Genomic DNA, 13,579 nt, shown 5'->3' with positions numbered 1-13,579 from the left:
ATGACACCACCTTTCATGTCTAAATAATGTATCCATTTTTACCTTATCTTGGTATAAGATGTGAGATGATGGCCCATGCTTAGTTTCTGCCTAACTACTTTCCAGTTTTCAGAGTAATTTCTATCAAATGCCAAGTTCTTACCCTAAAAGTTTGAATCTTTGGGTTTATCAAACACTACTTGCAATCATTTACTATAATGTATTGTTTACCTATATGTACCTCACAGATCCACTCTATTTTTTAGCCAGTACAGTAATCACTTGCACAACATGCCCCCATGATCTAGAAAATCACAGTAAAATTGTTGGGCCTTCTCTTCATGTCAGAGAAGTTTATATATATATATATATATATATATATATATATATATATATATACATACACACATATGTTTATATATGTATATATATACACACACATATATATGTATGTATATATATATATATATATATATATGCATTTCTGAGTTTCTAAACTTTTGTGTCATCTGAGGCTTCTGCAAAACTCCACAAAAATAACCATTTAGTTTTTTATGCCAACCTGCACTCTATCAAAACCACAATGGGCTAAGTTTTGATGTAGAAGGCATAACTACTACATTGTTTTGATTATTCTTTGCAATGTAGTTTGAAATTTGGTACTTCTAGCCCAACTTCATTAATTTTTTCCTTGATTCCCTTGATATTCTTGACCTTTTTTTCTTCAGGATGAATTTTGTTATTATTTTTCTAGCTCTATAAAATAATTCTTTGGTCACTGAATTAGTATGGAATTAAATAAGTAAATTAACTTAGGAAGAATTGTCATTTTTCTTATATAGGCTTGACCTACTCATGAGGAATGAATATGTTTAGAATTGCCTTTATTTGTGTGAAAAGTGTTTTATACTTGTGTTTGTAGAGTCCTTGACTTTGTCTTGGCAGGTAGAGTCCCAAGTATTTTGTACTATATGCAGTTATTTTAAATGGAATTTCTCTATCTCTTCATGATGGACTTCATAGGCAGCATACAGAAAAGCAAGTAATTTAAATAGATTTATTTTATATTCTGCAACTGTGCTAAGGTTGGTAATTGTTTCAATTAATTTTCAGTTGATTTTCCAGGATTTTCTAAGTATACCATCATATCATCTGCAAAGGGTGACAGTTTTGTTTCAACATTGCCTATTTTTATTCCTTCAATTTCTTTTGTTGTTGCTCTTGCTTCAGCTAGCACTTCTAGTACAACACTGAATAGTAGTGATAACAGACATTCATCCCTAATCTTGCTGGGAAGGCTTCAAGTTTTTTACTGTTAGAGATAATGCTTGCACTTGGTTTTAGACAGACATTTCTTATCACCTTAAGAAAGGCCCCACTGTTTCCAATTCTATGGTACTGTATGTGTCAGAGGCTTTTTCTGTATCTAGTAATATAATGTATTCTGTATCTAGTAATATAATGATTTTTGTTTTTATTATTGTCATGGTGAATCATATTGATAGGTTTTCCTAATACTGAACCAGGTGTGCATTCCTGGCATAACTCTCACCAGGTCATAAGATATGATCTTTATGACATTGCTGTAACTGCCATACTAGTATTTTATTTAACATTTTACAACAATATTCATTGGGTAAATTGGTCTATAGTTTTCTTTCTTCATTTTTACTCCCTCTGTCTCAGATATTAAAACCAAAGAGTGTGTGCCTAGGCTCAGGAAAACTCAAGGTCACGAGTTCAAATCTGGCCTAAGACACTTTCTTAGAAAGGCAAAAACATTGTCCCTGCCCTCAAGAAGCTAACACTTTAATGGAGGAGGTAATCAGGCCAAAAATTACACAATGTAAATGGAAGGTAATCTCAAAGGGAGGGCAGCTAGATGGTGCAGTGTATAGATTGCTAGGCCTGAAGTAAGGAAGACTTGAATTCAAATCTGGCTCTCAAGACACTTACTAGTTGTGTAATTGTGGACAAGTCACTTAATAACTGTTTGCTTCAGTTTCTTCATCTGTAAAATGAGTTGGAGAAGGAAATGGCAAACCAGTCCAGTATCTTTGCCAAGAAAATTCCAAAAAGGGGTCACGAAGAGTCAGAAACACAACTGAAAAACTGAACATTATTAAGAAAACTCTGCTTTAGATAGCAAAACCATATTTGTATCATAAAAAAAATTTGGTAAGATTCCTTCTTTGCCTATTTTTTCCAAATAATTTATACAGTATTGGGACTAAATGTTACTTAAATATCTGGTAGAATTTACTTTTATCTGATCCTGGTGATTTTTTCTTATGAAGATCATTTATGGCTTATTCAATTTCTTCTTCTAAGACAGTATTATTTGAATATTCTGTCTCCTCTTCTGTGAATGTGGGCAGTATATGTTTTTGTAAATATTCATGCATTTCACTTAGATTGCCAGTTTTACTGGCATATAATTGGGCAAAATAATTCCTAACAATTGCTTTAATTTTATCTTCACTGGTAGTAAAGGAACCCTTTCTTTATTTTTGATACTGGTAGTTTGATCTTCCTTTTTTAAAATCAAATTAACCTATAGTTAATCTATTTTCTTGGTTTTTTCCCCCCCCTGTAAAATCAGCTAATAGTTCTGTTTATTAATTCAGGGTTTGTTTTTTGTTTCTTTTACTTTCAATTTTGTTAAGCTTTCCTTTGATTTTCAGGATTTTCATTTTGGTGTTTAACTGGGGATTTGTTCTTTTTCTAGGTTTTTTATTTGCATCTCCAATTCACTAACCTGTTCTTTCTCTTTTTTAGTGATGTAGGTGTTTAAAGATATACATTTTCCCCTAAGTACTGCTTTAGTTGCATCCCATAAATTTGTGGATTGTCTCATTGTTTTCATTCTCTTTAATGAAATTATTTATTGTTTTATGATTTATTCTTTAACCCACCCATTCTTCAGGATTAGATTATTCTTTTTCTAATTTTTAATTGCTCTTTCCATAGCGCTTTATTGAATGTAATTTTTATTGCATTATAGTCTCAAAAGCATGCATTTCATATTTCTGTTTTTCTGTCTTTGGCTGTGAGATTTTTATGCCATAATATCTAACCAATTTCTTGTGAAGGTACCATGCACAACTAATACACACAGACACACACACATGCTTGCTATAGGGGAAGGCTGGAGTCCTCCACTAGTATAGTTTTACTGTCTATTTTCTCCTGTAACCCACTTAATTTTTCCTTTAAGAATATGAATGTTACACCATTTGGTGCATATGTTTAGTACGGCTATCATTTCACTGTCCGTGGTGCCTTTTAGCAAGATGTATTTTCCTGCTTATCTCTCATGAGGCTAATTTTTGCTTTTGCTTTATCTGAGATCCTGATGGCTACCCCTGCCTTTTTTACTTCAACTAAAGCACAGTAGATTCAGCTCCAGGTCTATAACTCTGTTTCAAGTATGTTTCTTATAAACATAGTGCTGGATTCTACTTTCTAATCCATTTAGCTACCTGCTTCCATTTTATGGCTCAGTTCTTCCCATTCCCATTCACGGTTATGAGCATTTCCCTCCCTTTCTATAATCTATTTATCCTCTTTCTTTTTATCCTGTCCCTTCTCTAAAGTCTGTTTTGCTTCTGACCACTGCTTTCACTTATCTGCCCTCTTTTTGATCAATGCCCCCTTTCCAGCACCTTCTCTTATTCCCTTCCCCTGTTGGTTAAGATAGGTTTCTATTACCAACTGAGAATGCATACAGATAGTTCTTGCTTTACTTAAGTGGACCGTTTGACAGACCTCTATATGAAGTAATTTTTATGTAGTGTGAATTTGCCTGCATGGCAAATGGGGAAGAGAGCTTGTTCACCCTTGGAAGTAAGGGACCAGCACACAATTCAAGGGCACAGAGAGGCTGGGGTCAAAGAAGCAAGAGTAGTAGAAGAAACACATGGGGATCTACTACAGTCAAGCACGTGGAAGCCTGGCCATAACCAAGAGCAAGAATATGCAGGGGGCAGACATATAAGGACTAGACATAGACAAAAGGAGAGAAAATACACAGGGCCAGACACAGATATACAGTAGTCAAGCATGGACAAAAGACAAAAGACATGCCAAGCCTGCCATGCAGGCAGGGTGAAAAAGAACAAAGCTCTGATCTCTTAGTGCCAAAAGATTCAAGCCAAGCCCTTGATCCAGTGATGGCAGCAGTCTCTTCTGCTTTCACAGGAAGGGGATTTTTTTTTAAAGGTTATTTTTGGGGGGAAGGAGAGCAGGAAAGGCTGGAGGCTGTGGAGCACCTAGCCAAGAAGCAGGCGAAAAGACAGACAGCATTATAAAGTTAATATAGGCATATATACATATACATATATATAATATAGTGGAAAAGATTTTCAGAATTCCTTACATAAAGCTGAACTTTCATAATACCAATTTTCATAAAGCAAGTACCGTCTGTATATATTTTTCCCTTTCTGAACCAATTTAGACGTGAGGTTCAAGCACTGTCTAACCCTACCATCATTTTTTCCTCCACTATAAAAGCTCTTCTTTGCATGCCTCTTTTATGTGTGAGAATTTCCCTATTCTTCTTCTCCCTTCCCCTTTCTTCCAGGGCATTCCTCTTTCTCATCCCTTCATTTATTTTTTAAAATCATTCCAACATAATCAACTCACACCCACATCCTCTGTGTCTTTTAACTTTTAACTGTCTTAATAATGATAAAGCTCTTCAGAGTTACATGTAGCATCTTCCCATACAGGAACATAAACAATTTAACCACTGAGTCCCTTAAGATTTCTCTTTTACATTTACCTTTTTATGCTTCTCATGTCTTGTATTTGAATGACAAGCTTTCTTTTCAGCTCTGGTCTTTTCATCAGGAATGCTTGACAATCCTCTATTTCGTTAAATATCCATTTTCCCCCCCCGAAGGATATTTGGTTTTGATGGTTAGGTTATTCTTTTGGTTATAATCCTAGCTCCTTTGCCTTTGCTCCTTTAATATGGTAACTGATAAATCTTGTATGATCCTTACTCAGGCTCTGCTGTGTTTGAATAGTTTCTTTCTGGCTGCTTTAAGTATTTTATCTTTGGTGCTCTCAAATGTGGCTACACATCCCAGAGAGTTTTCATTTTGAGATGTTTCAGGTGGTGATAAATGGATTCTTCCAATTTCTACCTTATCCTCTGGTTCTAGGGTATCACGGTACTTTTCCTTGACAATTTATTGAAATATAATGTCTAAGCTCATTCTTCTATCCCTCCAGGTAGTTTTCAGGTAGTCCAATGGTTTTTAGGTAGTCCAATAATTCTAATCTCTCCATCAACTATTTTCCAGAGGAGTTGTTTTTTCCAATAAAATATTTCACATTTCATTTTTTAATTTTTTTGACTATGTTTTGTTGTTTCTTGATTCATGGAGTCATCAGCTTTCACTTGACCAATTCTAAATTTTTAAGGAGTTATTATCATCAGTGTAAATTTGTGTGCCTCTTTTTCCCCTGGGTCAATTATTTTTTAAGGTATTTTTAAATAATGTTTTTTGTGCCTCTTTACTTAGCTATTAATTGTCTTTTCATGATTTTCTTCCTCTGCTCTCATTTTTTTTACTTTATTTTTCCTTTACCACTCTAATCTGATTTTGAAAATCAATTTTTTAAGCTCTTCCAGGAATTCTCATTGGTCTTGTAAGTAGCTCTTTTGACTTCACTGTCTTCTTCTGAGTTTACGCCTTGATCTTTCTGTCACTACAGTAACTTATTATGGTAAGGTTCTTTTTTTGTTGTATGCTCATTTCCCCACCCAATTTCTTTTGAACTTTAAAGTAGAGTTCTGTTCCTGGCTTTGGGAGACAGTGGGGAGAGAGAATGAAGGACACTGTTTCAAGCTTTAGGCTTTTTCACGCTGCTAATTTTAGAATTAGTTCTGGGAGTTTGGAAGTTTTCCGTGCTTCCAAGGTAGTGTGGTCTGGGCAGAGGCGTGGTTACCACTCTTCTGAGGTTCCTTTTGGTCCTTACTGTTCTCTTAAGTCTATAATCAATACTACTCCCCAGGGCCTCTACTCCCTTGGGACCAAAACTGATACTGTCTCTCAGGGCTTCCACTCCCCTATGAACTACAATGCTCTTCTCCACCCTTAAACTATGACCCAAAAGTGGGTATGGACAATGCAGTTGTCAAACAACTCCAAAATCTGGTCCTGAGTCCAAAGGTAGTACAGGGGTCCCCTGTAATCTCTTTCTGACCAGTTGCCAGGTCCCCTTACCATCTCTTGCTTGAGAGCTCCCAAAGCTGCTGATAATTCTGTTGCCACCACCAAGTCCTACCACTAGTGTTTTACCCACATGGGTTCCGGGCCAGCCTCCATGACTATTTCACAGATTTCTCTTTCCAACCTCTAAAATTGTCTTGGGCTAAAAGAATGTCTCATTCAGACCTTTTACTGGTTCTGCACTCCAAAATTTTAATTTGAGGCATTATCTTAAAGTTATTCAGAAGGAAATGTTGGGAGAGCTCAACTGAGTGCTTTCTCTACTTCATCATCTTGGCTATGCCCCAAAAGTCTCTCAAACTGAGTGTTATAGATGCATGAATATCTCAGACTTGACACCATTAAATGAAATACACTGTAGTGACCATGTAGGATTCTACACTTACTTATTTAACTCCTAAAAAAGAACATTCTAGAAAAAGAATACCCAAACTTAGAGCAGAGAATTCTAACAATGAAAGACACATTAAAGTCGAACCATTTCAATAATGCATTTGATAGAGGAAGATCTGAGGTTCACTTACCAAGCCTTTTTCCTACATACCATTCATCTTCTCAACCTACCACTCAAGACCAGACCAGAAGTCTTTTCATCAGTTTTAACTCACAGGTCCTGAGGACCCTATATCCTGATGGATGAATAGGTCACCTGCAGCATTTTTCAAGAAGTCCTAAGCATTCTTCACTTCACTTTCTACTTCCCTATTTGAATGTAACCTCTTTCAGGGTAGAGTCCAGGGAAAATTGGAAAGCAGTTTTTGAAAAAATAGGTTTAGGTCAGCATCTTCATCTTATAACATAATAAATTCCAAACAGATTAAAAATCAATATAGAAAGTCTTATAAGAAAATCAGGATGGGCAGTTAGGTGGTGCATTGGATAGCACCAGCCCTGGAGTCAAGAGGACCTGAGTTCAAATTTGGCCTCAAATACTTACTAGCTCTTTGACCCTGGGCAAGTCACTTAACCCTGATTGATTGCCTCTAAAAAAAAAAGAAGAAATGCGGGATGGAAACTCCATTTAAAAAAAAAAGAAAGAAAGAAAATTAGGGTTTTACTCACAATTATGGAAAAGAGGGACCATCTGCCTTTGTATGTGCATCCCATTATTTAACATAGCACTTGGCATAAACTTAGCACTTCATAAATGCTTATTAATTCATTCGTCTAGCTAACGTGAAAACTGGGGCTAGATGAAGTATGGTGTAATGGCAAGAGCAACAGACTTGAAATCAGAAGAGACTTAATAGTTTGAATCTCGCCTTTGACATTTACTCATTAGATAACTGAGGGCAAGTCACTCTCTATGAGCTTCAGTTTCTATAATGGTAAAATGAGGATAATAAAGCCTGAAGTACCTACCTCACAGGGCTCCTTAGAAGAAACAAAATTATTAGTACTAGCAAAAAAAAAAAAAAAAAAAGCATCTATTACTTTCACAGGTACAAATATAAGGGTTTTAGATATAACCAACAGATTGAAAGTTAGTTCAACTATAATGTAATCTAACATGTAAATAAAGTCCCTCACTTCTTTAATTCTTATCAAAGAGTGAACTGAAAGTTTCTCACTGTTTCCAACAAGATTTCAGATGAGAATTTAAAACTGATGAGTAACGAAAATTTTTAAACTCATTTTGTCAAAGGATGGAATGAAAAAGTAGAAAGAGGTTGGTTTTGGAGTCATCAGATCTCAAAATATGCTACAAAGCAGTAATTACCAAAACTATCTGATAATGGGTTAAAGTAAATAAAAAAGTAGGACAACAGAACAGACTAGATAAAGCTTAGAAATAAATACACCTATTAACATGATAGCATTCCATAAGCTTTATACCATCATAAAGTAGGGAAAAGATTCCTTAATTCAACAACAGCTATTAGGAAAACTGGAAAGCAGTTTTTGAAAAAATCCATTTAGATCAGTATCTTCACCTTACATCATAACAAATTTTAAATGGATTAAAAATCATTATTAAAAGTCATAAGAAAATTAGGGCTTCACTCACAATTATGGAAAAGGGAAAAATGTATAATCATACAAAGAACAGAAGAGGTCAGAAGAAACAATATAGATTACATTAAGATTAAAACTTTTGCAAAAATAAAATCAATGTGACTAGAGTCAGGAAGAAAACAGGATGGGGGAAGGGGAGAAATGAAAACTAAATTTTGGGGGATAGCTGTAGTTGTCAAAAAAGTTTTCTCCTATATAACACCTAAATCTCTTTCTCAGTCTTCAACCAGTACTCCCAGTTTAGCCTCCTTGAGCCAAGCAGAACAAGTGTAATCACTCTGTCATGTTACAGCTCAACAGACATTTAAAGACATTTAATCACCCCATCCTGAAGTCTTTTCTTCTTCAAGTTCCTTCAACCAGTTTTCATATAGCATGATCTCAAGGTCCTTCCTCATTCTGGCTACAATATGGGAAAATCTGTTTTGTTTGACCATGCATATTTATTGTAAGGGTTTTGTTTTCCTTTGTCAATTGTGAAGGGAAGGAATAAAGTAAAGATAAAGCAGCAAAAAGAAGGGACATTTCTGACAGAAAACCAAAAGAATCATGTATAATCAGGACATCTGAAAGTTATACGTTGAATTTATTACTGAACCAACATGTTGAATACATAGGATTAGCAAACTATATAAACAAAAATTCACAGCTTCACATACAATTCTCTTTTTCTGTTTACTCTATGTATGAAAATGTCCATTTTATTTGGAGTTTGTTAAATTAAGAACTTTTACATATAAAATTCTAAAAATAAAGACACTGTGGCACCTAGAATTTAAACACAGTATTCCAGGTGTGTTCTGAACTGGGAAATGTAAAATGAAATAGCACTTCAGTCCTGAATATTATACATCTCTAAATGGAAAATAAGAGTGCATAAGCTTTAGTAACTACCATATCACACTGTTGATTTGTCTTGAGCTGACAATCTAGAAACTTCCTTTCTTTCCCCCTAAGCTACCCAGGTTTATAAGCTTAACCACGGATTCTTATTTAAGGTCAATTAACTTGTTTTTTAAAATGTGTTAATAACTATATTTCAATGTAACTGATTTCTTTTGTAATTCTATGTATTTTATGCATTTAAAAACAGTCTGAGAAGGAATCCATAAGTTTCATCAGACTTCAAAAGAGATTTGTGACACAAAAATAAGGTTAACAAACACCTAACTGAAACAGCCATTTTGCCTATATCCCCCTTGGGTTTATGTTATGATTTTGTATTCATATTCCATTACCTGACCTTACTTCTATTTTCTTCTTAGACTTTTTTAAAAATATAAATTTGATTGGCAAGTTCTCTGAGTATACACATCAATCTCCTTAAATAGCTCATGCTTTCCTTCTATCTTAGAACTGCTTCACTTTGTGTTTCCATAATGCACATATTTTCTTGTATACAAGTTGTGTTAATTATTATAATGAAATAAAAGATTATCTTGAAACATCTTAAATAACTATTTTGTATATAAGATATTCCATCTCACAAATCAACAACATCCAATATTTTAATATGTAAAGTTTTTTTAATAATTTCAAATTTATCTTTCACTAAACGTCATTCGTTATAGTTTTTGGTTATTGGATTTTTTAAAAATTCTTAGTGCAATGAAGAAAAGTAACTCTTTTGCTACTACCAATAACAAGTAATACTTTTATCCATACAGAAAAAAAAACTTCTTTCAATTATACTCATAGTTGAGTCAAAAGAGGTCCACTAATATGAATTACCAAAAAGCAAATGTAAGCACAAAAAAAGTCATTATACTTCCATTAATACACATTTTAAGGAGAGGAGTTTTTTTTTGGGGGGGGGGGATCCAATAAACAACAGTATCAAGAGAAAGAAAGTAGACAATAAATTCAAACAGAAATACTTATCCACCAACTGTCTTCATTTTGAAAAATGATTTGCACAGTATGTGTATTGGCAATACCTACTATCCAAAACGTGGTGAAGAATTTAGTCTAGACTCTAGAATAGGCCTGTATGTGGGCTGCCTATAAGCCTGCAGGCGAGCCAAAGGATTTTGGATGGCCTGCGAAAAATGTTGAGGATGTTTTCCTTCAGATTTTTCACGGATCATCCAAAATCCTTTGGTGGGTCATAAGTTGTACAGGCCTGCTCTAGATGGAACACAATGCAAAAAGCTTACAAAATTAACAGAAAAACTCTTAAAATATTGTGCTATTATTGCTCACTACTGCCGGATAAAAGTACAAAGGCAAAAATACAGGTTAAAGTTTTAAATAAATATACATTATTTTCCTCTAACTACTTTATATTAAAATCACAGATAAATCTCAACAGAAACTTCATGACTACTTAAGCAAAAATTAAATGTTGGTGAAAATTCTGAATACTTAAATCAGTCAAATAATAAAAACAGAGTCAAAATGGATGCTTGAGGACTTGATAAATTCAAAACGCAGGAGTAATACTTGGAGGAAAAAAGAATTTGGAGCATAATCACTCTTAAAATTACTGAAGCAACAAAAAAGAACTTATCAAATTACTCTATATTTTTTAATGCCTACCTTTGTCTAGGAACTATGAAGAGTGCTCGCACCAACTTCCTTCTATTTGCTTTTGTGTTCATATTCATGCAAAAATCCATTGCTGCCTACAGGGGAAAAAAATCAAACTTTTTCCTTTTAAAACCTCATTTTACATACACAAAGCAGAAACTCAACCTGCTACAATGCTTCCAATGTTAAATATTTCACAAAATTGACACAAAGTATTATACACATCAAAAATTACAAGCCTAATACAAATGGCTCTCTGGACTGGCTTATGGGGAGGAATATGAGGAAAACTGTAGGTGATAGAAAAAAAATAAGACATCAATAAATACTTTTAAAAATCTTAAGAACACACACAAAAAAATCCCACAGCTCCACTATATTTCCCAAATATAACCCTTCACCATGCAAAGTTAAAAATATATATGTATATAATTTAGAAACTAAGTAGCCAACTCAGGTAAAGAGCGGCTTGTTGGGAATCTTAATTCCTTAATTACTGATTAACCAGGTGTTATGTGAAAAATAAAGCAACAATAAGATGATGTTGGTGTGGCAAGTAATTATAAGAAAAATTACAACAGAAGTATTCATCACATGAGAGTTCTGTAGTTATCAAGAACTATTTGGGAAGCTTAGAATATAACTGGGAAAAACTTATCATGAATCACAAAAAGTATGGAGAACAAATAACAAACCTACTAGAAACTAATCACAGAAACCAAGCTTGCTGAAAGGATTCTAGACAACTAAAACTTAGTAGTTCAAACTACAAGCATAATCCTGCAGTGTCAACTAGGCATCAACTAATCTACCTCTCTATAACATTTCCCCAAATATTTCCTATTATATCTGTTATTATTTCTAATACAGCTTAAAAGTGTGAAAAATTGGAAAAGGCATATTTAACAGAGGTCTTTAAAAAACTGATGGACTACTGTTTTTCCAAAATAATTAGTCACATACATTAAAATAAAATTAATATTAAACGTTTTGGGTAAAGAAGCACTTTCCTTAGAATAACTTATAAGGTATGTTGTTCAAAGACTGTTTACAAATAAGAAAATAGAGGCCCAAAAAGATTAATTTACTTGCCCAAGGTCACATCTAATCACTAAAGTGGAGAAATAAGACTAGAATTCAACTCTTCTGACTCCTTCCTAGTCCAGCAACTCTTTCAGTACAACAGTCAAATTCACCATGGTCTTCAAAAGTTCTCATGATTAATTAACATCATCAGACACAGAAAGTTTAGTGTTTTAGCCTGAGGAAGGGCTCTCAAATTTCCATGGTGTATGACAAATCTCTATTTTCTTCACTGGTTCAATATAAACTTAAGATTCTTCAAAAAGTAGGTCTCTGCTAGAATGGTATAGCTTGTCATACTTTACTGGAAACTGACAATTTCCAATCAAAGTTAAACCACTGTACTCTTAAAACTATTATCTATAAATGTCAATCCTTCAATAAATATTTAAGTACTTATGCTAAACACTGTGCTAGCTACTGGGAACAGAAAGATAAAAATGAAATTGTCCTCCAAGACAGTGAACCTGCATTCACAAAAATGTAGCTTTCAATTACCATTTTCTGTCTCTTTCTCCTACAGGTCATTTCTAGGGTTACTGAACAGAATCAACTGCCCAGGAAGAGGTGGATATAGTGGAACATGCTAATAATGATCATTCACTCTCCATAGAGCCACCCAGAATTTACTGGTGTCCAATAGTGGCAGGAGATTTTAACATCTGAGTCCGAAAAATGTCACATAACTATAATAGTGGGGTTCTGTAAATCATCCAAAACCCTGTTTCTATCATAAAAAAATTATGACAACTCTCCTTTGATATTTGGATATAAGAAAAACTTAGTGAAAATGTAAGAAATAGTTCCAAATACAGAAGATAATTCCTGGTGGAAATGTGACCTGCGAAAGTCACTAAATCTGTTAAGAGAAAAATATTGATATATAATCAAATCATTATTTTCAGTGGCCTTTACAACAATATTATGTATAGAAAGAGGAGAATAGTTCCTCAAGAAATCAAAAACTGTACAGCTGCTGATTTTTAGACTAAGTAGCTCCAAAAGTAGCAGCTGTAATCTCTATGGAGTTTCAAAATCTATTAGATGATAAAAAGTCACTCAAATTGTTTCCAGATTCAGCCAGAAAAGTCAGCTATTTGAAAAACACAATGACAAAGATAAAAAATGAAAAATACACAATTCTACAAATGTGTTCTACTGATAAACTCATTACTTAGACTTCTTAGTGCTACTTAGTGCCTCTTAGTGTAACATATACAGACAATCACGGATTATGATACACAAGACTAGGGCTTATCTCTGTGGGTAGAGGTATACGAAATAAATCATACCTTGTCTATGAGATCTCGATTGACACAGTTCGGCAACTGCTGCAGGAAAGCATCTACTATAAGCTTTAGATGAGACCCAGTACTGGCTTCCTCATCTTCTTGTTCTAATTAAAAATTATTATTATAAAACAGGCTTTAAAAAACACACAATATGAAAAAACACATACAAATATATTTTGTGTGAGAAATACCAAATCTTGGGGTCATTTTCTTAATCACTGAAAAGATTAATTAAGCATTTTCTGAAGTATGACCATAGAAGTTCTGAATATTCCAAAGATTATATAAATACCTCATTTCAGGCTTCAAATTCTAACCTGCCACATAGCATATACATGTATACATGTACACACACACATGTATATACATACACACTCTCCTATATACATACAAGATATTAGAAAAAATGTTTTTAATTAAAAAGTAAAAGCAGAC

General features: G+C 33.9%; 1 protein-coding gene across 9 annotated transcripts in view; it reads right to left on the bottom strand.

The window, feature by feature from the left end:
* Nucleotides 1-13,579, bottom strand: part of UPF2 (UPF2 regulator of nonsense mediated mRNA decay) — a 196,899-nt gene that overhangs the window by 130,221 nt on the left and 53,099 nt on the right. For all 9 annotated transcript variants that reach the window (XM_072653327.1, XM_072653331.1, XM_072653326.1 and 6 more), the window contains 2 exons: nt 13,145-13,248; nt 10,779-10,864 (listed from right to left, as the gene is read on the bottom strand). In XM_072653327.1, the coding sequence (XP_072509428.1) occupies nt 10,779-10,864; nt 13,145-13,248 (190 nt within the window). The remainder of the gene's footprint in view (nt 1-10,778; nt 10,865-13,144; nt 13,249-13,579) is intronic.

Source organism: Notamacropus eugenii, chromosome 3 (genome assembly GCF_028372415.1).
Source record: "Notamacropus eugenii isolate mMacEug1 chromosome 3, mMacEug1.pri_v2, whole genome shotgun sequence".
In the NCBI taxonomy this organism is placed as follows: domain Eukaryota; kingdom Metazoa; phylum Chordata; class Mammalia; order Diprotodontia; family Macropodidae; genus Notamacropus; species Notamacropus eugenii.
The sequence above is the reverse complement of the archived record's forward strand: the minus strand, read 5'-3'. Positions and strand labels throughout refer to the sequence as shown.